This window comes from Chinchilla lanigera, unplaced genomic scaffold (assembly GCF_000276665.1).
Source record: "Chinchilla lanigera isolate Chin_1 unplaced genomic scaffold, ChiLan1.0 scaffold00026, whole genome shotgun sequence".
In the NCBI taxonomy this organism is placed as follows: Eukaryota; Metazoa; Chordata; class Mammalia; order Rodentia; family Chinchillidae; genus Chinchilla; species Chinchilla lanigera.
The window spans coordinates 19,752,895-19,777,891 of NW_004955427.1; the positions used below are offsets into that span (position 1 = coordinate 19,752,895).

Consider the following 24,997-nt stretch of genomic DNA (forward strand, 5'->3'; position numbering starts at 1 on the left):
AGCTAAAGTAAAACAAAGGAAGCTCCTGAAAGTGAGGAAGAAAGGGATAGCATGGCAGGAAATGCACAGAAAAGCAGTGCAGTTCTGGTACCGGTACTAATAATCCCAGTCCCCTCCCACTCCCACAAACAAAGCACTGGTCGCTCAGTTACAACCAGAAGTCAGATTTCAAGCTGTGACACTGCACTTGTGGCTGTGTGCAGAAGCAGTGTCACCATCACTGCCCTACAGGGAGAGGATCCAAGGCCAGAGCATGGAGGCCTGTTGCAAGGGGGCAGTGGTGAGGCAAGGAAACAGGTCAGGGCCACTTTCTAGAGGACGCCTTGCTCTGCATTTTCAGATGGAGGCCTTACATGAATTTATAGTCTTACACTGAAAGAGCTCTGTTTTCCTAGTATAATAAATATATTATTGGTTTTTCCCTCATGGTCACAAAATGGCTGCTATCCCTCCATGTATCACATTTGTTCAAGGTAGGAAGAAGATAAAGGGGCATGCCAGTCATGCTTGACTTTTCCAGGAAAGTAAAAACTTTCTCAGAAACCTCTCAGAAAACCTCCAGTGTTCCAAACAGTATCACAGGACATGTCTAGCTGTAAAGAAGTCAGCAAAGCAAATGTTTAACTCTTTCAGGCTAAATAGTGGAGGCAAACAAGGAAAAAAGGAGCTGCTGGCATGAAGTTCGCCAATCAACAGAGCCTAAGAGGAGAATCCCTTTCTCCTCCATTTCCCCGTTCCCCCAAGGAGCAGCCCTTGCTTTTCACAGCTGGAGTTTGCTGTATACCAGACAAAAGCCTCTGCTGTCACTGGTTTCCTTTAATCCAGTTTTTTTTTTTTCCAGAACTACAGATAGAATCCAGGGCCTTTGCACTGAGTTACATCCCTATCCCTTTTTATTTTTTCTTATTTTGAGGCAAGCTTATGTTAAGTCACTAAGTAGCCCAGGGTGGCCTCCACCTTGCGATCCTCCTGCCTCAGCCTCTCAGAGTGCTGGAATCACAGGCAGCTGCCACCACGCCCAGCTTCAATCCAGTTCTTACATTAAGATTTAGCAAAAATGCCTCCGGTTCGTAACACAGGTGCAAGACTCATCCTTGGATTCTAACGCTGCCGCTGCCTTTTCCGTATTTGTTTATTCTGTTGGTTATTTTAATAAGAATTTCTGAGTAGGAGAAGAGTAAAGGGCCCGTGCCCGGGAGCCAACACCACTCTTCCCACGTGTTAGCACACTGGCACCTCCAGGGCCACGGCGCAAGTGATGCGTGAACCGGAGACTGCAGTGGGTATGGGAGCAGAGGCCTGGGTGCAGGCAGGAAAGGGAAACTCGGGTGGCGGATAACAAAAGACCCCGCCAGGCATGGTGCTGCACACCTGTAAGCCCAGCCACTTGGGAGGCTGAGGCAGAAGACTCACAAGTTTGAGCTCAGCCTGGGAAACTTAACAAGACCCCGTCTCAAAATTAAAAAACAGAGCTGGGGCTCTATATCAGCTACTGGGTATTACCCCCGGTATTTCAAAACAAAAACAAAAACTCTTTGCCACACCTTGCCCACCAGATGGATGCCAGCCCCAGCTGGACTCCATATTCTTACACACACGGGGATGCATTTTAAGACCACCGGCCCACCGTGTCCCCTGCAGGGTGGTCACCGTTTCTAGGCAGAGGTTGCACGTAAAGCCAGGAAAAGTCAGGCCCGTAACTTTTGAAGTTCTGTTCATTCAAGAACAGAACCGGCGTTGCAGGTGCAGAGGGAAATGGGAAAGGCCGCTAGGATCCAGGAGGAAACGTGGCCTGCGCCAAGCCCATTCATGTGGGCGGAAGTGGCTCTGTGGTCCCAGGGCTCGGCAAGGACAATTCCACACCGTGTCCTCGGACCCTACGAGTTCCTTCTCCCTCCTGCTAACTCCCTCTCTTCCTCTTTGCTGTCCGGATATTTCTGCTTCTCTCTTCCTCCCTCATAGGATTTCTTCCTTAATCCTCAAAACGTGAAACACATTTTTATTTCTCCTTGTTGTAAAAAGAAAAGAACCGTTCTGTTGCTTCCTCCCATAAAGAAAGAGAGGGAAAAGTATTTTCAATCATAGATTTCCAGATTTTCTTCTGTGAAACCTACAACCCCAAATTGGAAAGGAAGAAAAGTTCCTCCGTCCCAGACTAGCTGAAGAAGTAACATTACGGAGATGAAGCGGGGCCGGGGAGGAGGGAAGAGAGTTGGGGGGCCAGACAGGTGTTTCTGCGGCGCGCCCTGCAGGGACGGGCACCCAGGCAGCGAGGGAGGACAGAGGGGGCCCCTGTCTTCCTTGTGACTCCTTACTGCATGGTATGGAAAGGCATCAGCGGAAGACGAAAGGAGGAAGTTAGCAGCCCCTGCCAACACCCTAGAATAACTAAGAAGTCCAGCGTGCAAACCCTCCCCGGAGCGTACCTGGGGAACGAAGATGAAGCAGTTGACCGCGGTGGTGCAAACAAAGATGCCTCCAGAGGTGAGTCCAAAGACCAGGTTGGGCCAGGTGTGCAAGTATCTGGTGACCACAAAAAGCAGCCCCGCAGCCAGGACCAGCAGGTGGACCCCAACCATGATGGTGAGGGACTGGTTCACAGGAGGAGAGCTGACGTGGTCTGTCAGGCCAGCCAGGTAGGCGCCGTACAGCAGGAGCAGCCCCTGGAGTGCAGAGAGGACCGAGAGCACAGAAGTGGAAGAACAGCTCAAAGAGCAGCAGGGTTGGGCAGGTCTGTAAACCTACACCAATCAAACCTACCTTATGGGCTGCGCTGGAGGATTTGCTAAGATGGCACAGAGGGAAACCCTTAGGGCCGCCTCTTGTGTAACAGGTGATTGAAATACATAGTGAATGTTTACATTTTAAAAAATAAATCTTATTACAGTAAAAAGACTCATTGCTAGAGATGATAGGATAACTGTTCCAAGTGAAAAGAAGTATTTTGAGATTAGTCTCTTTCACTGTCATAAATGTCTTAAACATTCACCTTGTTGATCAAATATTTACAGCAATTGATGTCAAATAAAAACATAATGGTGAATCCATGTCTACCTCAGTCCCTGAATCTGACACTGTGCAACTCTGGTTCTTCCCCAAAGTTAAAAGGAACCATGAAAGGGGAATGTTTTGAATTGATTCAGGACATCAAGGCAGGCATGACAGCCTAACTAAAGACACTCATGAAAGAGCACTTCCAGAACTGCTTCAGAAAGTGGCAAAAACGATGGGATAAGTGCATTTGAAGTAAGGGGAATATTTTAAGGAAGACTCACGGCCATATGGCTTTTACTGTAAGAAATTTAAAAAGTTTTAAAAACATTCACCATATTTTTCAATCCTATCTCAGACATAGTGGGGACTTAATAAATGTGATTTTCCTCTCCTTCACTGAGAATTAGTTCATCAGAGGTCAGCAAGTCAGCCATCATGCAGGGCTTTTCTGGGACAAGGACAGAAGAGGTTCCTATGGGTGGATGGTGTTCTACAAACAGGGGTCACGGGGACTTGGAGGGCAGGGGTACCCTCTGCTGCCGGTGGCAGGAGCTACCACATCCACTGGCTGGTTCTGTGCTGTGCAAAGCTGAGAGGCACCAGGAGCTGACAGTGACCCGTGACCTGCTTGTCACAGTAGGCAGTGGCGGGTGAGCTGGGAGAGGTTCTAATCCACCCAACGTGCCATCTGCTCGCCAGGACTGCGCCTTCCTGCAGAGGAGGCTGCCCCAGTGCACGGAGGACCTCTGGGCTGGCTGTGGCTCTCCATGGCCGACTCAGGGGAGATGGAGGGTGGGAAAGAAGGGACGAGGTGGGTTGGGACCCAGGCAAGAGTGAGGGGCAGGCACGAGCCACGTCACTCCATCTACATGTTCCCTGCTTTGTCACAGTCTCTGCACCACCACAAGGACCTCAAGGCCAATGCTTTCCTCTTTCCATGGACATAAACTGCTCTGGTGCTCTCGTCTGTGCTAAGGAGAGAAAAACTCCTCACTCTGGGTGCTTTTTCCAGGAGGAGCTGCATATACGCAGAAAGCAAAGCTTTAATTAGTGACACATGGGTTCGACACACGCTAGCCTGACCGCGTGGAAAGGGCCACACAAGGTGTAGCTCAGGAACTGGTACTACAAGCTTGAGCCATGGGCCTGTATCTGCAGGGCTCAGTCTGGTAGGGAGGCTTCGGGGCTGCACACACACACACTCCCGGCTACAATACAGACGTGACGCTGCCGTTGTGGGGTGAGGTGGGGCTGGGAATGCGGCAGTCAGGAGAAAAATGATGGTGAGGCCAGGTGTCAGAGGTCCCCTTCCAGTTCCCCTTCCAGCTCCCCCTGCGGGACGGCCCTAGAGAAAATTTTTGGAGTACTCTGTGCCAGGAGGGAAGGAATCAGCATGGCAGAGCTGCCTCCCAGGTACTTCTAATGCCCAGGTCCCACATGGGGCCAAAGGGCTGAACGTGGCCGTTCTGAGATGGTCAATGGCCAGGGACCCAGAGGTCAGGAGGCCAGCGGGCCCTGGCATTTGGGTAACTGATACTATCAGAGGCGTTTGGAAGAGTTGGATCATTCGTACTGTGTCAAAGGTGAATGAAATTAATACTGTGACTCTGCAGTGATTAAATAGGCTTCTCATAAAATGTTTTCATTCCATTAAATTCTTGCCCAAAGGGAAAGCAGCGTGGATAAAGCTCCCACACACTGAGGGCCCTGGTGTGTGTCACACGTGACCCCTGTATGTCATTTGCCTTCAGTGCAAAGGGTACGGGGAATGACAGGCTCAGATGGAGGCTCCCAGAACTCTGTAGGGACCGGTGTCCTCCTCAGGAGTCCCTCGGTGAGCACAGGGGTCACTCGCTTTCCTCCTTCCTTCTTTCATCCTCCTGAACAATGTGACGGAGCTATAACATGGGGATGGGAGTGCACAGAGGACAAGCAAGGTGGGTTGCGCGGTGCTGCAATGAGCTCTGCTACAGGGGCCTGAGGACCGGGAGAAGCACTGGGCTCCCCAGACCTGTCCAGAGGCCATGGAAGAACAGTCGTAACCGAATCTAACGATGATTGTATCTCCACACAAGCTCTTGCTGCGGGCCAGGACAGGCAGGAAACTCTATGCTGCTTTGACTCTTTTGTAGCTCCACATGGCTCTGAGGGGAAGTCATCACAGTCTCTATTTCATAAATGAGTGAACGAGGCTCCAGCAGGTTCAATGAGGCTCGTGGTGAGTGAGTGAGGGGCCAAGTCGGAACTCAAACTCTATGCCATTACAGTCTGAGGCTTATTTCCCCAACCACGAGCAAGATACAAGAGACTAAGAGCTGTTCACCTCCTGGAGCCTTCTTCAAAAAGTATTTCTATCAAAGTAATATATGCCCATAGTGACAAAGCATGGTTTCTCTGGCCCAGCCTGCCCACCCCCAGGACTGTCCCTCAGAAGTGAGCACCTCCAACATATTCCAAGTGGTGCAGTAAGTGCAGGTTACCTTTAAAGGTCACCGTTGCTACAAAACCTTCTCCAACAATCAGTTACCTGGGCCTCTCTGCCCCAGTGGTCAACGGTAGCCTCATTGAAACAGGCCTGTCTCACACCCTCAGAACCAGTTCTCTCTTTCTAAGCTGGAAACCTGCTGAGAGAGGGTCTGTCCCAAGGACACCCCCTTGGTATATGGGTGTCCAGCCCTCTGGAAATAGTACTCTATGTTTCTCCCTCTAAAGGAGACAAATGAGTCTAAGGACAGGAGACCTGGGCCCCTGGGGATGCTTTGAGGGACCTGGACATGCTCCAAAGACTCTGTGCATGTTGCTGTCTGCCTGAGGTCAGACCTTCTCCCAACCAGAGAGAGACAGTCAGGTAGGCAAAAGGCAGCAGGGTCTGTGATCCAGATCTTGAAGAAAGATACAAGAAGCTTGTAAAGGTACTTAGGAGGAGAAATTAAGTCAGGTAGAATGTGTCCTCACAATTCTACTTGCAGGGGAGCTTCAGAGAAAACAGCACTGTGAAGTCAACTTAAAAACCACACTACAAAAGTGGAGAAACAGTGGGTGAATCCAGATGATTTAAAGGATGTAGTTTGGATCTAAAATTTCCCCCCAAAGGCCCAAGTGTTCAGAGGGAGGCTTTTGGCAGGTGACTGGATCATGAGTAACTGTGGATGGAGTCACAATTTAATGGCATTAGTGGGAGACATCGGCTACTTTGTAGGTGGAGGCCTAACTGGATGAAGCATGTCACTGGGGACATGGCTGTGAAGACTACCTTGTTTCTGGCCCCTTCTCTGGGGACCCCCACTTCCGGCTGCTATAAGGTGAGCAGCTTTCCTTTACCACACCCTTCTGCCATGATGTTTCTGCCTTGTCACAGACCCAGTAACAGGAAAGCTAATTACCATGGACTTAAACCTCTTAAACCATGAGCCAAAATATAACTTTTATCCTTTAAATTGTTATTCTCAGGTATTCTGTCACAATGGCAGAAAGTGGACTAACACAGGGGAAGACTGAATGAAGACATCCAAAGAGTTGCAAAAGTGACCCTGCAAACAGAAAATGTAGAGAAATAAAAAGGGTCATGGCTTGGAGATTTATGCATCAACAAGGTCTTCTCTGAGTGCCAGATTCTTTGGAGACATTATTAACTAATAGATACTACTAAATTTCTGTAATTCTCTGTTCATCCCTACTTTGTTTGTGACAAATAGATGGCACCCAAGGGGATGTGGTTACCAACCTTGCATCCCAAAACGAGAGCAATCCAGACATCGGAGTACCGTGAAGCACACAAGTGTGTGTTGGTCAAAGAGCAGGACACATCTCTCCCTGTCACCTAGGAGGAACACAGGGTCAGGACCGAGGGCACCTACAGTTTCCAGATCACACAGCAGATCTTTGCACACATCCTAAACTATGTACACATCCTAAACTATGCACACATCCTAAACTTTGCACACATCCTAAACTATGTCCTCTCCAACATATAAATTCCCCTCCACTATATAGAAACAAAGAAATGTAAGCGGGGCGACTCCGTCAGAACCTCAATGAGTGACTCTAAGTTGCAGGAAGCGACGATAAAGTTGGGTGAACATGTGGATGCTGGATGGCAGGACTTCCTCTCAGTCGCTGCTTCCACAGATGATTTCAAAGATTGCCTCAGCAAAGTTACAGATTATTTCACATTATAGAGCTTCACTGGCAAACAGCTGAATCCTTAGTACATCAGATCCTCCAATGTCATAATTCCACTGTATTCCTCAGCTCCCTATGATACTGGGGACATGTAATACTTCCTATTAATTGAATACCATGTGCCATATTAAGTCCTTGATCTGAATGTTTCTGTTAATCTTCACCACAGTCCTACAAAATAGGCAGTATTATCATCCGTACCTCATCTAGAAAAGAGACTCTGAGAGGTTAAGTAACTTCCTCAAAGGTCACGTGGCTGGTGAGCATGGTAGATGGGGATTTAAACCAGGGATAAGCAACTCTGCCTCAAAATACTACCTCTGCCTCTCAACAATTAGGGAAGCCAACTTCCCACAGCTGAAAGTTCTCATTATTGGTGATGTGGAAGCAGACGTAACTGCCAGGCAGGCTCCAGGCTGCTGCCATCTTGGGGTGTCCACAGCTCGGCACTGGTGCAAGAGGAGTGGTGGGAGTGCAGCCACCGCTCCTGACTCTTCTTCCTCTCCTTGTACAGGGACAGCCACTTGGTGGGTGCTGGCCTCCGTGTTACACAGAAAATGACCCTGTGTAACGCGGAGGCCAGCCTAGAGCAGGACCTAGATTCCCCAGGGATTGGGCCACTCACTGTCATGCTGACACCAAGGATCTGGAGGCACTGGACAGGATCGGTCAGCACCCATGTCACAAGCAGGACCACATCAGCCATCACAAGAGCTGCCACCAACCCCAGCAACTGCAGGTCTTTGATAATCTGCAAAAGAGCCAAGGTGAAAATGTCGCTTTGCTTGCTGGCTACATGACAAAGGGGCCAGAGTGTTTTGCATGGGCCATGGGCTCCAGGGATAGCTCTCTCAAGAGCTTCAAACACAGCCAACAGCAATGAAACAGATACCAAACTACAACGATGACGTCTATGTTGTTCTTATCGCTGTTACCACTAACTGTTTTCATTTGAAAATTTTCGGCATCTTATCTTTTCTGACAAAGGATTCAAAGGGTCTTACAAAATAAATACACTGCTACTTCTAGATATGTTTATAAGCACACACAGAGAAATGTGGAGGTTCTGACATCTACTGCCTAACAACTGCCAACCCAGAGGGTGGGGTGGAGAGGTGGGGATGGGGATGGGGAACTAATAACACTTTTTTATGTACATAAATACTATTTGACTTGATATGAAGAGAATGTTACTTTTGTGATCATAAAAATAAAATTAAGAAAAAATATATACCGTGACAGGATAAAACACTGAGAAACACCAGGGAAGAGAGAAAATAAGAAGTATGAGGAAGGCTCAGATGAGGAACGTACACAGCATTGATGAATCGGGGCAAAAATGTGCATCTGTGCTTTCGACAATGGGAAGAAAGAAGCCCCACTAGTTACATGCTTCAAGGTGTTCGTAAGATAAAAATAAATCAGGTACCTGAGAAAACTGCTCAAAACCAATAATGAGCCGTTCTTCAAAGCAACCAGAGAGAAAAAGACACATTATATGTAAAGCAGATACGAGCCTTCTCACAGGTACAAGGCCAAGGGAGAAGACCGGGGAGGGACAGCTTCAAAGTACTGACGAGAAGCTGGGGCTGAGGCGATAGCTCGGTGCTAGAGCACTTGTCCAGCATGCGTGAAGCCCTGGGTTCAATTCCCAGCAGAAAAGAAAAAAAAGAGAGAGAATCTTTCAGAAACAAAGGCAAAGTAAAGACCTTTTCACATATATAAAATATGAACGATTTCAGCACTAGCATATTGTTAGATATCTTCCAGGTTTTCAAAGGAAAATGACGCCAAATAAAATGTGGATCAGTACATGAAATTATGCTGGTTTTATTATTTACATACCTTTAAAAGATAACTAATTATTTAAATAAAATAATGACAATAGGATGTGGCTTATATCACTCAAAACTCAGCAATAAAAAACCAAAACATCCCATTAGAAAAATTAGGTGAAAGACCTGAATAGACCACAAAAAAGATAGATGAATGGAAAAATAAGCATGTGAAAAGATGCCGTTATGGTTGATACATTGTGTCAACTTGACCAGTCTAGAAGTTTGGCTAAGTGACTCAGCAGTTCTGCATCTTGGGGTGAAAAGGACACGCCCTTACCCTTCTGGGATGTTGTTCATTATGTCAATTTGAGAAGGTTAGAAGGTTAACTATGTGACTCAGCAGGGAGCCAGAGTGTTTACTCTTTATTCATCTTGAGCCTGTGCAAGAGGAGGGCATGGAGATTATGTGAGTGCTACATGCCCACTAGGTGGAAGTAGCCTGCTTACAGTATAAGAGAGGGAAAGAGGCAGCTTGTCGCCACTCCTCCCATTTACTCTTGCTGCTTTTGCTATCTTCTGCCGCCATGAACTGTTGCCCTGTGCCATATGCCACCCTGCCTTGGAGCCAGCCGAGTATGGACTGAAACCTCCACAGACTATGAGCTACATAAACCTTTCCTTCCTTAATTTTGGGTGTCAGGTATTTTGTCTCAGCAAGGAGATAAAAGTAACCAGACAGATGTTCAACACTGCATTAGGAAAATGAGAGACTACTACAACCCTACTAGTATGGCTAAAATGAAAAGAATCTGACCAAATCAAATGTTGGCAAGGATGATTAGAGGAAATGGACTTGTAAGCACTGTTGGTAGAAATGTAGGTTGATATGATCATGTTCGTGAGCAATGGGGACTTCTTTAAAAACTTAAATATGTAGTTATCCAATGAGCCAACCACCTACTCTTAGATTTGTATCTAAGAGAAATGAAAGCATATGTCTATAGAAAGATGTATACATGAAAGTTCATAGTATCTTTATTTTTTTAATAGTCCCAAACTGGTAAGAACCCATACATCCATCAACACACTGAAATATTACTCAGCAATAGTAAGAAAAGAACTACTAAAACACACAGTAACATGGGTGAATAATTATAGTATTTATCAAAATAATTATGTGACTAAAATAAGCTAGAAAAAGGAAGAGTAAATTCTGTATGATTCCATGTACATAAAACTCTGGGATATACAAACCAATCCATAATGACAACAAGCAAATTAATGATGCCTGAGGAAAGGGACAGGGATGTAAGGTCTGGACAATACAGGAGCCTGAGAAAATTGCTGGGGTTATGGGTACATTCATTATATGCCATGTTTCATGGGTGTACATGTGTCAAACTTGTCAAATCAGAGACTTTCGGCACATGTAATTCACTGCATGTCAATTATGCCTCAAAAAGACTTTTCCTGTAAAAGGAATCAGTCTTCTAGAGGAATAGATGAACTTTTCGTCCTTTTAGGCAATCATCTTCATCTGTGTAGTTACAGCCGAGCTTTTGATAAATGTTCACCATGACTCAGTAACACTTCCTTAAAAAAATCCCATTATTCCAGAGAAGTAGACTTCAACTGAATGATACATTAGGTCTGGGCTGAGCCTCCAGCCAAAGAGGCGGATGGTTAGGACTTGAGCCTGGGCAGTTTTATCAGGGAACGTGATAAATGGAGGGATGTGGTTACAGTGACGCCTGATATCAGGGCCATGTGGGTGATCTGGCTGCCACCTGGCCTTTGGTGTGGACTCTTACTGCTCCAGCTCTGTCTCCATGGAGAGAACTGCCCTTTATGTACTGAAGAACTGGGCTCTGGGCCGGCAGGGGTATGGATGGGGGATACTTTGCTTACTTGCTACAGCTTTTCTCTGATCACTCTCCTTCCTGCTCACACTTGTGTCAAGCAAGCAATAGTCTCCCCAGATATCTTGCTCTCCCTCACACTGAAGCGAGGAAGAAGAATTTCAGGTTAGGGGCCAGGGATATAGCTCAGTGGCATAGTGCATTGCTGGACAAGTACAAGGTCCTCAGTTTGATTCCTAGTACCAAAAGAATTTCAGATTATCCTGAAAGAAGTGAGTCCTGGTGACCTGTACCAGCCTCTAGCTTTTAATCTTCTGGGAGCTGCTGTGTGCAGTCTAGCATTGTGTACTTGAGGTGTACTCACCACTCTCCTGTCCGGGACCCTCTGGGTGAACACCTTGTAGAGTCGCCAACTCTTCCCCAGAATGGGGCCAAACACGAGGGAGGTCCCAATGCACAGCAGGGACAGTCTCACCTACAAGTAGAAGGGGACAGAAGCAAGAGTCATGAGAGGAATCTTCATCACTTCATGCATTCTGAGTGCAAAGCCTCAGGCCCGCAGAGGGCATGAGGTAGGAAGGGGCCTCGCTGACTATGTGCCAGGGATCGCCTCTGAATGCGTGTACACCAAAGACATAGGAAACCACTAATTGTAGGAGCAGTTATGTTCAAAACATCACCTACCTGGATGAGAGTTTCCATCGAGCTCCCCACTAAAACACCTTGAATTCCAAAGAGGTAAGCACTACTGTAAGTCAGACAACTTCCCAATAAGGTCACGATGTTCAGATTGGGACTGGACATCTTCACAATCCTAGGAGAGATCAGGAAGAAAGACATTGAGACCTAGGACCCCTTGCATTGGGGTCAAAGATCTGCAAGATCAAAGTTTCCCCCCTTGTATCATTCCCTATGCAGCCAAAGAGTGAGGGGCCCCCGCTGGGAAGAAACCACTTTATGTCCCAGGGAAAACGTATGGCTTCTTTCATTTACTTTCAAAGAGAACTAAATTCTGGCACTCCCTGCCTGCATAACTCCCAGGCTTTTAAAAGAAGCTGATTACCTACACACAGGTGGTGTCAGAGGAAAGTTAGGATGCTGCCCATGAAGCTTGGGGTTGCTAAGAGACTGCTATGCACAGTTAGTGAAAAAATAACTAGCAGGTCCCTACTCAAAGAGACAGTTTGGAGCTTTTAGAAACGAGCTGCAAGAGGTCTAGGATTCTTTTTTCATACACTGTTCACTTTATTTTATGTGCAAATTATTTTCCTCTCTGTATCTGACCAAGAAAAAGGAAGCAGGGGTCAAAGGCAGGAAAGTAGGGTAGTTCTTTTTTTCTTGAAGTCATTTTAAGTGAGAGTAAACAAGAGAAGAGGACATTTGGAAGGTTAGAGGGAAACGTGGATAGCAGGTGTATGATTTAGATTAGGAATCTCAGATAAGCCCTGGGCACCAGCAGAGGTTCAGGATGTGAATTGGTTAATTTAAGGGGAAAACAAGGCTTATGGTGTAGTAACTGATAACAATTAAATAAATATAACAAGCAACAAGAAGGCATGCAATTGTATTTAAGAATTTTAGCTTTCTGTTATTTCTTTTGAGAGGGGTTTTCACTATGTAGTTCATGCTGGCCTTGAACTCACTACGTAGACCAGGCTGGGCTCAAACTCACAGCGATCATCCTGCCTCAGCTTCCTGAGTGCTGAGATTACAGGCATACACCACCACACTCAGCTAAAAATTTTAATTTAAATAGTGTATTCTACATAAATGCAATATTAATATGAATAGTCATGGATAGTTAAACTTTTATTTTTAAATAGTAACTGAAGAGGAAAGTATTCTTTTCTGTGCCTCTTTGATTACCTGACCAAGCAACTTAAAGGTGAGGGCCAAGGCCAAATCATTTTTTTAGTGCAGCTATTTTAAGGACAGACACAGGACCTAGGAGTCAGTAAACAGTCCGGAAGTGCTGCATTTGAAATGTCATAACCCCCACAGGCCTAATGTGGTTATTAGCTGCTAGTAATGTAGTCCGTCCGTTCACACACACCAACCATTGCCCTGAGACTTGGGCCCTGAGTCCCGCTGAGTTTAACCTTGTCCTGCAGCAAAAGCATTGACGTTTTTCTTTCTCTAAAAGCAAGAACAGCACTCATGTATACCCTTTGTGAGATGGGGATAATAATTTCTCACTAACAGCTGCTGGAGAATGCAAGGTGGCATTATGGCTTAGATCTGAAATGTCCCCTAAAATCTCATGTGTTGGGCATTGAGGCCTGGTGGGACAAGGTGGGTCCTGGGGTCAGGGACCTGGAAGGACATTTCTTTTTTTATTAGTGCATGTTTGTGGTACATGATGAATACGCTCATCAGGGGAGTCGGTACATAGGCACACCGCATCTTGGTCCTCTCCACTTCCCCTTCCACTTCCCCTTTCCTCCCCGCCCTCTTCTCTCCCTTGCCATCTTAGAAAGATGTGTTCTTGTCCCTGGCTGCCTCGAGATGAGCATCTTTCCTCCACCAAGCCCATCTGCCATGATGCTTTTGCCTGGGAGCAGCCAACCATGGACTGACACAGAGCCAAAACTAAACCTCTCCTCCTTCAAGTTGTGGGTGTTGGGTATTGCGTTACAGTGGCAGAAAAGTGACCAGTACATGAGGAAATACGGCAAAGTGCTTGGGCTGCATACAGTAGGCACAGCACCAACATTAGGGGGCAATAATGTCACTATCCTCCAGGTTTTAAGAAACCCAAGAATTAGTTTTTCCTTCTTCTGTTTATTACCTATACTCAATCACCAAGTTCTTTCTCTTCTTACTTCAAAGTCTTTCTCTAAGTTTTCCCTCTCTTCTCATTCCTGCTACCATGATTATACAGGACATGGTCGTGTTAGGAGCAATGGAACTGGAGTCCAGTGTCACAGCTTTCACTTTTGCCACCCACAGCTGTGTGACTCTGAGCCCATCGTTTACTGCTCTAGGCCTCTGTTCCTTCACCCACAGAACAAAGCCACCATCTCTGTATCTACGCCACCAGGGTCATTGTGAAAGTCAAGTGGCCTGTGCGTCAAAACTCTGGGCCAACTGTAAGATGAGGCAAAAGTACTAATTTTTAGATTTTTGGTGTTACCTTCACATCTATGTAACACTGATTTTTTTTCTTTTTTGTATTTTTGAGACAGCATCTTGCTATGAAGTTCAGGCTAGCCTTGAACTCATTTATGTAGCCCAGGTTGGCCTCAAACACACAACGGTCCTCCTGCCTCAGCCTCCCAAGTGCTGGGATTACACGCATGCACCACAATGCCCAACTTTTTTCTGATCTTGAACATTACTTTCAAACTTATTTTCTTAAAGTACCACCTTTATTGCTTCGCCACAAAGAGGTATATGTAAAGGACCATTCGTTTAGTTTTAGTCTTCTGTACCCGGCTTTAAGATTTGGTCCTATCCCATACAGCTACTTATTTATTCAGGTCTCTCTGTTTGGTATCCGTATGTTCAACTGGTGGACTTTTGGAGAGTGATTTTCCTTAGTTTGTTTCTCTATGTAAGAAGGGTATATATGGTAAATATTAATGACAGAAATAAGAACGACGGTCACTAGCGCTTCATAACGCATTTTTAAAGAAAAATGAGAAGAGGTAAAAAAAGAACTGAAGTGGGAAAATGATAAAAATACAGCTTTTACAAACGGGAAGGGGACCCAGAGTTGGAAGAAGCAGAGAAAAAGGGGAGGGGGAGGGGAATAAAAAAAAGAAAAAAAAGAATGAAGATTTTTATGTACATGTATCAACTCCCCATGATAAATATGTAGTCATTTTGTACTGCAAGTGTGTCCTAATTAAAAAAATTAAAAAGAAAAGTGCTACATTAAAGAAAAACTAAAAAAAGAAAAGTACTGACACTGACTTAGGTTAGGGCCCTGCTGACTGGAGGTAGTCACCTGGTACAGTCCAAGGCCTGGGCAGTGACATCACCAGTGGGTGGGCTCCTGCAGGACCACTCTGCCGGGGCCGGACACGGGCCATGAATATCTGGTGGATACTCCCTCACCAAGCACCTGCCTGGCTCGCACAGCCTCGCATCTGTTTTGTCTAGATTACGGAATGTTAGCTTTCTCCCTTGCTTCTTCTCTGCATTTTTTCTTTATTTGAACATCACAAGCTGGTCTCCTTTCAGTGATGAAGCACTGCACGAAAGCCTAATTTAGAATTCTTCCCCTTTGTGATTTAGCTGAGGAACTCAATTCAGTCAGTTTTGAGGAAGCAGACACTCGTCTTCACATCTCAGATGTTCATGTAAATGCACTGTTCAAACAGACGTGCTATGGAATTATACATGTATGTCTCGCTATTTTACTCCTGAGCAATTTCATTGAAAGCTTTCCTCAGAAAAGAAAATATGAATAGATGATTTCCCTGCTTTGTCTGGCCAAGTGAACACCTGAAAGACTCTTAAGTGAATCACCTCCAGTCAGCAGGTAAATTATTTATGTTTGGGGAATGTACTTGTTTCTCTGGTAGGAATTCAACCATCTATGTCATTTATACTTTTTCTATTGAACTAAAATCTGAAGTCTACTTAACTGAATGTTTTATTTTATTTTATTTTATTTTTTTGGTTTTTCTCCGGTACCGGGAACCGAACTCACGGCCTTGCACTTGCCAGGCAGGTGCTTTTGCCACTGAGCTAAGTCCCCAGCCCCTTAACTGAATGTTTTAATTTAGCCAAACAATTTCCACAAAACCAGAAGATTTAAATATTATATACTTCATTATAAATTGCCATTGCCGTCTATGTTACTTGTAGTGCATTTATGAAAAGTTAAAAACCTGGACTGGAAGTCTGAAACAAGGAGAGTTTAAGGGCTGGGGACGTAGCTCAGCGGCACAAGCGCCTGCCTGGCAAGAGCAAGGTCCTGAATTTGATTCCCAGTACCAAAAAAAAAGAGAGTTTAAAAAAAATTATAGAACTTATATCCTATAAATTACTCTATAATATTGTAATATATTATTCTATAACATATAATAATCCATAATATTATAAAATAATATAGAATAATATTATTATATTATCTCATCTCTTCTTTTTCACTTATTAATTGGAAATGTAACACAAAATCTTTCTTGCTACAAACAACATCTCTATATATATAGACAAATGTCTCTATCTATAGAACTTGTATATTTCTGGATTATCATTTCAAGTCTTTAATAAATTGTGATGCTTATCTGGCCTTTACCAGCTCAGGGATATTACGTTTTAAAGGTCTTTATCAAATGTTGATTCCTAAACTTGGAGATCTATCACATTTGGAGTTACTGAGTTTGGAAACATGGTCTGAGATTGGGCAGACCATATTTCTTGTACTGCCATGACTGTTAGAAAACTTTCTTATAATGTCACATGCCATACTTTCTAAACTGCTACATGAGCTGACATAGAAGGCATGTTGAACATTAATGTACAGTACCTGAAATCAAACATGAATCTTTCTAAAAGGAATTTTAGTAAGATAAGATTTAAATGATAAGAATTGCATAAGGAGCTGGGGATTTAGTTCAGCAGCACAGCACCTGCCTGGCAAGCACAAGGTCATAAGTTCGATTCCCAGTACTGGAAAACAAACAAACAAACAAACAAACAAAGAATTGCATGAATTTCTTTTTAAGCCCCTTGCTTTTGATCTATGCAACAATTGGTTGATAAATCTATTTCATGTAAAACTCCAAACCTCTTTATTTTAATGTTAGCTGATATGTTTCTGAAAATCTGACTGCTTTGCTGTTTTGGTATCTGAATTAATCTTAACATAATTCAGTTTTGCAGACCTGAAACTAATAATATTGTGGCCTTTAACATTTATATTTAAACTCTGTATCAGCAGGCCTGGTTCTGTTCCTTTCTGTTCTCCCTGGGCTACCCTCTCAGGAGACCGTGCCAGCAGATTTCACTGACCTTGCAAACTTCAGATTTCTAAATTTTTAAATCATAATGACTTCCCCTTATTCCCCTTCAGATACCCACCCGATGGTTACACCCTGGGTCTTATGATCATTTTAAATGGCTCTGTTTCTGAGATTTTAAACATCAATATGCTGTTCTTTAACTACAACCCAAAACTCAACTCCTCGTCTTCTCTCCCAACTTGTTCTTCCCACATTCTGCCCCAGCTCGGATAACGGGAACGTCTGTCTGGACCAAAACTCTTGGGAGTCATCCTTGACTCCTGCTCACCCCCCACATCCAGCATGTCATGAAATCTTGTTGGCTGTGTCCTCCAAATACATCCAGAACCCAACCACCTCTCACCACCTCTGCCGCCGCCACTGATCAGAGTCTCATCGGTAACAGCCTCCTAACTGGTCTACCTAGTCCACCCCGGAACCTCCCTCACACGGCAGCCTGAAGGAGCCATTAAAGGCAAACAAGATCACCTCACCTCTCTGCTCAAAACTCCACAGTAGTGCTCTGTTTCTCAGAGGAAAAATCAGTCTCTACCAAGGTTGTCAAACCTTACATACTTGGTCCCCACTGTCACTCTGCTTCCTTTCCTATGTTTTCCTATTAGCTACTCCCTTCCAGTCACTCAGGCTTTCTTGCTGTTTCTAAAACCAGCAGGCACTCCCACTTTAAAGTCTTAGAAGTGATATTTTCCCTGCATGGATACTCTGTCTAAATACCTGCCCGGTTCACTCCCTCTCGCTTTCAAAGGCTGTTCAAATGTTAGCTTCTCAAACAAGGCTACAGTGACATCTCCATTTAAAATTATACCCTTGTCCCAGAATTCCAAATCCTTTACCTGCTTTATTCCACCCTTCCCATCCCACCATAGTACTTATTACTTTTTAATACTGTACATAATTTACTTATTACCGTTACTGCTGTTTATTGTCTTTTCCCAATTAGAATTGTTCATGATGAACCCCCAGCACCGAGCCCTGACCTGACATTAAAAGCACTCACTCAATAAATGAATGAATGAGGTTCTCCTCTCCTATGCTTGCTCCTCATTGACAGCCTACACACTTCCATTTCCTTGGTTCTTTGCTTTCTCCCAAGCTATTTTTTTCTTTCTCTAATTTCAAACCTCCGGCTGGTCACTGCACTCTTCTCTCAACAAATAAGCCTGTTTGCTGCACCTTCTCAATAAAACTCAGGTAAGAATGACAACGCACTGTCTCCTTTTATATCCAGGCAGCCGAGCACTAAAGGAAAAAAATCAGACAGCCTTGCAAATTGTTTCCTTGCAAATTGCTGGAGACCACGCCAATTTACCGCGCCACCAATCTTTTTCTTTGTTTCTCTACATTACATTTCTCTACATTTGTTTTGGATTCAAAGACCTAAGAACACATCTTTCTGGGTGATGCCCTTAAGTCTAGCTTTGTGCCATTCTCTCTAATACCCCGTGAGGTGTGCTTTGGTAAGCTGTCAGGCTATACTGATACTATTATAAGTATGTCCCACTAGAAACTTTCTATTCTGCAAAAGCCAGGCTATTTCTGTTTCATCTGTCTATCAGTCACCAGCACTGTCTCTAGAAGTGGTAGGTGTCCCACAACTATTTGCTGACAGAATGGATAAATTCATTAATAGAGACAGAAGGCCCATATCTCCATCTTTTGCGTGTCTTCCTTGCAAATCTCACTTTTCCCTGGGAAAGCTCTCCCCTAGTAGGTAATTCCTATAGTCCTAAATGCTTGCATAGGATGGGGACTAGGTACCTGTAGGTAAGCCAAGTGGCTCTAAAGTGCCATAAATCTGGGGGTTCAAAAGAGTCATGAGCTGGCTGTGGTGGCACATGCCTACCATCCCAGCATTCTGGGAGGCTGAGGTAAGACTATTGTAACTTTGAGCCTAGCCTGGACTATTTAGCGACTTAGCAAGATCCTGTCTCAAAAATAAACAAAAAAGGGCTGGGGTTATAGCTCAATGCAAAGGCCCTGGATGCAATCCCCCGTACTGGAAAAAAAAAAGGAGTTACAAGTTGGCTCGATGCCTATGTGCTAAGACAAAAGGGGCACGTTCTTGGTGATGATTTAGGGAGAGCCCGGTGGCTTCCCTGAAATGGCTGAGAAGTTCCTGGAATTAGTGAGCACAAAAAGGCCAGAGGAATTTTGGAGGCTCTGACTGTTACAGACTTCCACAGACACTGGGCTTTGATCATCTGGAAAATCCATACACCCCAAACCCTCACTGAAAAACGTTACGCATGAGCCCCTCCTCAGCTTCTCTCTCAGCCTGGTGCTGAAAGGAGTCTAAAAAGAAAGAATCTTAATGCAATGTCCATGAAGCTTTTTGTATTCTCAGTCTCTTTGTTTCTAAGAAAGTGCAGCATCTGAGGGAGTATTTATTCACATATGCACGTGCACATATATGTCCACTGTCCCGTGTAGTCGGACCACTTTAAGGTATCTTTCCACTGGCTGGATTCTTCCTGGAGAATTCTCCTAGGAAATGCTTTCATCCAATATATCTCTTACATCATGTGTCAAGCACCACGCAGGCCCAGAGATCTGACAACAGCCCTTGTCAATCAGGATTTGACAATCAGGCCCAGAGATCTGACAATCAGCCCGTGTCATCAGATCTCATCTGATGGATGAGATCTCTTCACAGCCACACCGATTTCCAACTCTCAGCTGACATTTCCTTCTGAAGTTAACAACGTGCCGGTTTTTCCTGGGCTTCAGAAAACCTGCTGATTTTGGACTGATCTGCTGCTTGTACATGGGCTAAAAACCATGACTTGTTTTTACATTCATGAAGCCAATAAATGATGTTTTAACAACTAGCATTGCCTCTTGGCCTCTGTGAGCCTGGCTCCTCTAAATTCGCCTGCTTTCTTGTAATCCTAGAGGCTTCCATAGCTTCATTTGACGTAGAGAGAGCAAGCTCCCCACCCACCATTCTGTCAGTTCAGATGCTGAAGCTGGTGAGGACCTGGAAGAACAAATACATTTTGCCGACACGCTTGCTATGCGGTTGGCAGTGGTTGGACTTCACAAAATCTAACGCACCTTCTAACGCTTCCTTTCCCAGCTTACCCCAGAGGCAAGTTCTTTCTCCTACTCTGGCCTTATTAATATGCCAGCCACGTCACACTTCTGCCTGTCTTCCTTAACCAGGAACAACAGGCTGACTTGGTTATGAGAGGTGCAGTAGAATTTGCAGCCCAATCAATCCTCCAAATGAGATACTCAGCTACTAAGCAGAAAAGAAAACCTGCTAAATATCCTGCCCCCAAGTTCCCCTCTCACCAAGGACCTCCCAGTCTCCATGCTTTACTGCTTATTATCTCATTTATGGTCATCCTGCATCAAACATTAATTCAATAATTCCTAAATATCAACTTGTCAAGGTCTGAACCACAGATAGGAAGGCAAAGGAGATGCAGTCTCTGCCCTCAGTGCATTAGACCACCACTTCCTTTGTTTCTTTTCACTGCAGAGATGATTTCCTTATTCCTTTTGTCCCTCACTTAGAATAAACTTACTAATTTAATATTAAATTGGTTTTCCTAGTACCCAATGGGTCATATAACAATATCCCTACATGTGAATATAATTTATATGTATGTATAAATTTACACTGTACACACTTTAGAATTCATAGCTCAGCCTATAAGCAGAACTAAAGACCAATTAGAAATGCATCTTTGCAATTATTTTAAAGGCTAAAATATAAACATTTAGATAAAAGACCAAATGCCCATTGCCTCATCACAACAGGCTGAGGTCTGGGATAGTAGTGAGGACATCTACTGATAAATTCATGATACACAGGTGATGAAGAACAGGAAAAGCTCCAAAGGATACCCTCACCTTCCTGGAAAGGAAACTCCTACAGCTTTATTTAGAAGTATTTTGGCCACATTCCATGTTGTTTTTTTAAGATTAGTTTCCAAATATATTTTTCCATATCTTATGTAAATTTGTTTTAAATGCTGGAGCTGAGGGATGACGGGTATAGAGAGTCGAAACAGTCGGACCCTGAGGTTACAATCTAGGCATGGGCTGTAATTTCTGAGGCAGTAATTTCATTTTCTCGTCTCCTTTTGCTGTGGGAAAAGGTCTTGAGCAGTTCTTAACAGGAGACTTGTTGGACTTGCGCAGAAGGCAGAGCAGATGCCCTGATTTTAAGTAGGGCATAAAATACAAGTGCAATTGGCCGTAGGAAACTCCTAATCACAAGGAGTCTGCGGGACTGGAATCTTATCACCTCGGCCATCTCTCTGAGGCAGGAAAGATGCACCTGCCATACCAGAAAGTTCCTTTTCCCTCTTTCCCCTCCTCACCCTCAGGTTTGCAGCAGGGGAACATCAGGCCTGGGTGTATCTTAGGATCTGAGAAGAACCTTGAACTGCTGGAATCACTCAGCACCAGGCCAGAATCTGTGAATTCATAATTCTGAGACTGTGTTTGACCCACCCTCATCCCACTCCATCAGCTCCTTTATGGGGCTCTGAACTCAGGAGTAACTCATTAAATGTTTGCTAACCTGAAGAAATCATAATGCTTAGAGCAGTCTTAGAGATTCAAGACTTAGAAGTGGTAAAGGAAGAGTGCTGTACAGGCAGCCTTGCTTGCTCCCCGCCATTCTGCCTCCCCCAGTTATACTGGCACAGTCAGAGTGCCAGGGTTCCCAGGGTCACAGCTTAAAAACCTGATCTACCTGTAAACCAAACTAAAGCAAGCCAACCAACAAACCTGCCCTGACTCCTTCGTCTTAAGATGAAGGGATTCTCATGTGGTTTTGCTGCCAGACAGGGACCACACTGGGACGGCTGAGCAGATGTTCTGACTCTAGTTTCCTCCAGTGTTCTTTCACTCCCCGCTAAAGACACAGCTACGTAGGGCACTGTCTCTGTCTTGGTTAATGAATCTCTGCCAGGGGCCTCTCTGCCTCTGGTTTCTAACGTGCTGTACTGCTGACAGGCTAAGGGTTTTCACCTGCCTCCTCCATGAGGCTGCACAAAGGCTCCATTTGGCTGGGAGTGTCATTAAGAGGAGATGGAGCGGTCTTGAGTCCCCTGGGGTACACAAAACCTTCACTTTCCTCTGCTAAATTCTGCCTGCTCCTCTCAGATTCCAACTGCTGGCTTGGACCTCGGACCTTGGCAGACTTTCCATCATGCCTCCCGGATTTACCCACTGGCTGGAACTCCAGACTGAATTCTTGCTACTATGGGCTTTGGGCTCTTGGTTTCTGTTATTGTCCAACGTCTTTAAGCTTTGACCCCAGCAAAGGCCTGGAAATTCTGCTCCAGGCTGCAAGAGGAATTATATATTCCATCCTGTGATCTGATGTAAAAGGAACGACTGAAGATAATGAATCTGTGTACCTTTCGTGGATTAGCATTGAGGTAACATGGTATGGTGCACTGTGAGCTTTGAAATTAGACTGACCTGATTTACTAGCTGTGTATGTTGGAGGATTTACCTAGCTACTTTCAGGTAGTTTTTTCATCTGAAAATGGGAAAAAAATAGGTAAGTGCATAAAAGATATGTAATAGCAGCAGTTCTAAATGTTAAGTTAAATTGTACTTACATCTATAGGGACTGAAAGATGATTTTATAAGTTTGAAGTACTCCACGATCCTGAAGTACCCTTAAATGATCAAAAATTTCAATATAACCAGAATCATGTGAGTATATTTTTCTACTTAGAATAATGGCAGTAATGAAGGTAGTAAGATAAGATTAAAAAGAAAAGCCAACATTGATTTTATATTTAATGTGTGTGAGGCAGTTGCTAAGTGCTCTATATAGACGAACACAAACATCACAGCATTTTGAGATGAATAGCATGATTACTTCTGTTTTTAAATAGGGAGATGAAGTTTTGCAAATTTCAATAAAGCTATCAAGCCATTTGAATAGTGAGAGAGCTGAGCGATGAGAAGGGATTTAATTCCAGGCCCTGAGTTCTTATGCCATTTAATCTTCACTGTTCACACACAGGCAACCTGTGTGAACACTGTCCCCTTCTCTCTGTTCTCCCAGCCAGGCTTACTGAAGGAAGATTTCCTCCCTCTTTCCCCCATGTGAAGCGGCCGGAAAGGAGTTGTTCTTATTTTTCCACCCCAGCCTTCATTCCTTCCCAAGGAAGGAATGGCCAATGGCACAAGAGAGAGGCTCAAGGACTGGACCACTCTCTGCCAAACAGTCTCGGAGGCAGGAACCTCCTTATTTCTCTTCTCCTTTCCCATCTCCACCAGGCTGTGAGCTTTCCTCTACCTCCTGGGCCCCATCTTAGCATTACACGAAACAGTTCTTTTCCCACCAAATCCATGTGCTTTATTTTTTTCAAACAAATAACAAAAACTCTTTTTATTTTGAAATTAAGACTCACAAGAAGTTCCAAAAAACAGTACAGAGGGTTCTTGTGTGTCCCTTACCCACATACTCAGATTTCTCCAGTAACCTCTTCCATAATCAAAACCAGTATTGAGACTGGTGCAATACTATCATCTAAACTATAGTCCTCATTGGATCTCACCAGATTTACATGTATTCTTCGGGGTGTGTGTGTGTGTGTGTGTGTGCTATTTGTATGAAATTTAACACCTGTACAGATAAATGTGACCATCACCATGATCAAGATGCTGAATTTATCTATCATACACACAACTCCCTCACGTCACTCCTTTATAGTCAGACTCTTTCCCCAACCCTTACTCCTGGCAACCACTGATTTACTCTCATCACCAGCATTTGTTTATTGAAAATGCTATATAAGTGCAACAGTCTATAATTTTTTGAGATTGGCTTTTTATTTGCAGAATGCCATTGCGATCCATTCAGGTTGCTGCATGCACCAGTACTTTGTTCCACTTTTACTACTGAATACTATTCCATTGTAGAATGTGCCACAGTTTACCCATTCACCTATTGAAAGACATTTGGGTTGTTCCTAGACTACTGCTAGTATTATTAAAGTATAATTAACAAATAAATATTATATATGTACTGTATATTCCATATTTATATATATATGATGCAAAATGATTCAATCAAGCTCATTAATCTAACCATCACTTCACATATTTTTGTGGTGAGAACATCTAGCATACACTCTTTTAGCAATCTTCAACTATGAAATACACTATTATCAGCTACTACCACCATGTTGTATATAAGTTCGCAGAATTTATTTATCCTAGCCAAAACTTTTCACCCTTTGACTTGACCAGTGTCACAGTGTGCAACTGTGGCAGCGCAGAGGATGAAAAATTACTCCACTTGAAGTTCCGCTTAAACTCTAAGAGGCCCAGAGGTACTGCTTCACCCAGACTCATCAGTGTGAGAATGTCTCAGGAAAACAGCCCTGATATGAGAAAACCCCTAGGCTTTTATTGGTAGCCTAAGGTTGTGAGAACAAAGGTGCAGGGAAGGAACAGGATGGTCTGCTAAGCAAGGATATGTGGAACACAATGGCTACAGTAAACATTGCTAATAGTAACTTTGTTTCTAATTCTGTTCATCTGTTCCAAACTTCACCCGTGCATCACACAAGCCCTGTGCTGTTACTCCAGGGGTCCCTCTATCTTTGAGCCCATTTCAATCCTCCTCAGGCCAGAGGATCCCCACAGATCAGCATCTTCCCATTTTTACCCTCCACCCCAACCCCAGAGTGTGGCAATCACCATTCTGCTCTCTACTTTTATAATTTCAACTTCTTCAGATTCCATAGATGAAATAATTTGGTATTTTATCTTTTTGCATCTTGCTAATTCCACTTAGTATAATGTCATCAGGTTCACCCATGCTGTCACAAATGATAGGATTTCCTTTTTTAAAGGCTGAATAGGGACTGGGTATTTAGCTCAGCGGCACAGCACCTGCCTGGCAAGCACAAGGTCATGAGTTTGATTCCTGGAACTGGAGAAAAAAACCAAAACCAAAAAAAAAGGCTGAATAGCATTCTATTGTGTACATATACCACATTTTCTTTATACACTCATTTGTCAAAAGATACTTAAATTGGTTCCGTATCTCGGCTATTATGAATAATGCTACAATGAATTCAAGGTTGTACATATCTCTTTCACTTAGTGATTTCATTTCCTTTGGATATATACCCAGATGTGGGACTGCTGGATCATATAAGGAAACACTACACTGCTTTCTCTATTGGCTATACAATTTACATTCCCACCAACAGCACACAAT

The 24,997-nt window shown here is 44.1% G+C and overlaps 1 protein-coding gene across 1 annotated transcript in view; it reads right to left on the reverse strand.

Annotated features, from left to right (window-relative positions):
- Window positions 1-24,997, reverse strand: part of Gpr156 (G protein-coupled receptor 156) — a 53,784-nt gene that overhangs the window by 10,390 nt on the left and 18,397 nt on the right. The window contains exons 3-7 of the mRNA XM_005386463.2: window positions 11,498-11,627; window positions 11,178-11,288; window positions 7,802-7,927; window positions 6,719-6,814; window positions 2,427-2,663 (exon numbers count right to left, since the gene is read on the reverse strand). Coding sequence (XP_005386520.1) covers window positions 2,427-2,663; window positions 6,719-6,814; window positions 7,802-7,927; window positions 11,178-11,288; window positions 11,498-11,627 — 700 coding nt within the window. The remainder of the gene's footprint in view (window positions 1-2,426; window positions 2,664-6,718; window positions 6,815-7,801; window positions 7,928-11,177; window positions 11,289-11,497; window positions 11,628-24,997) is intronic.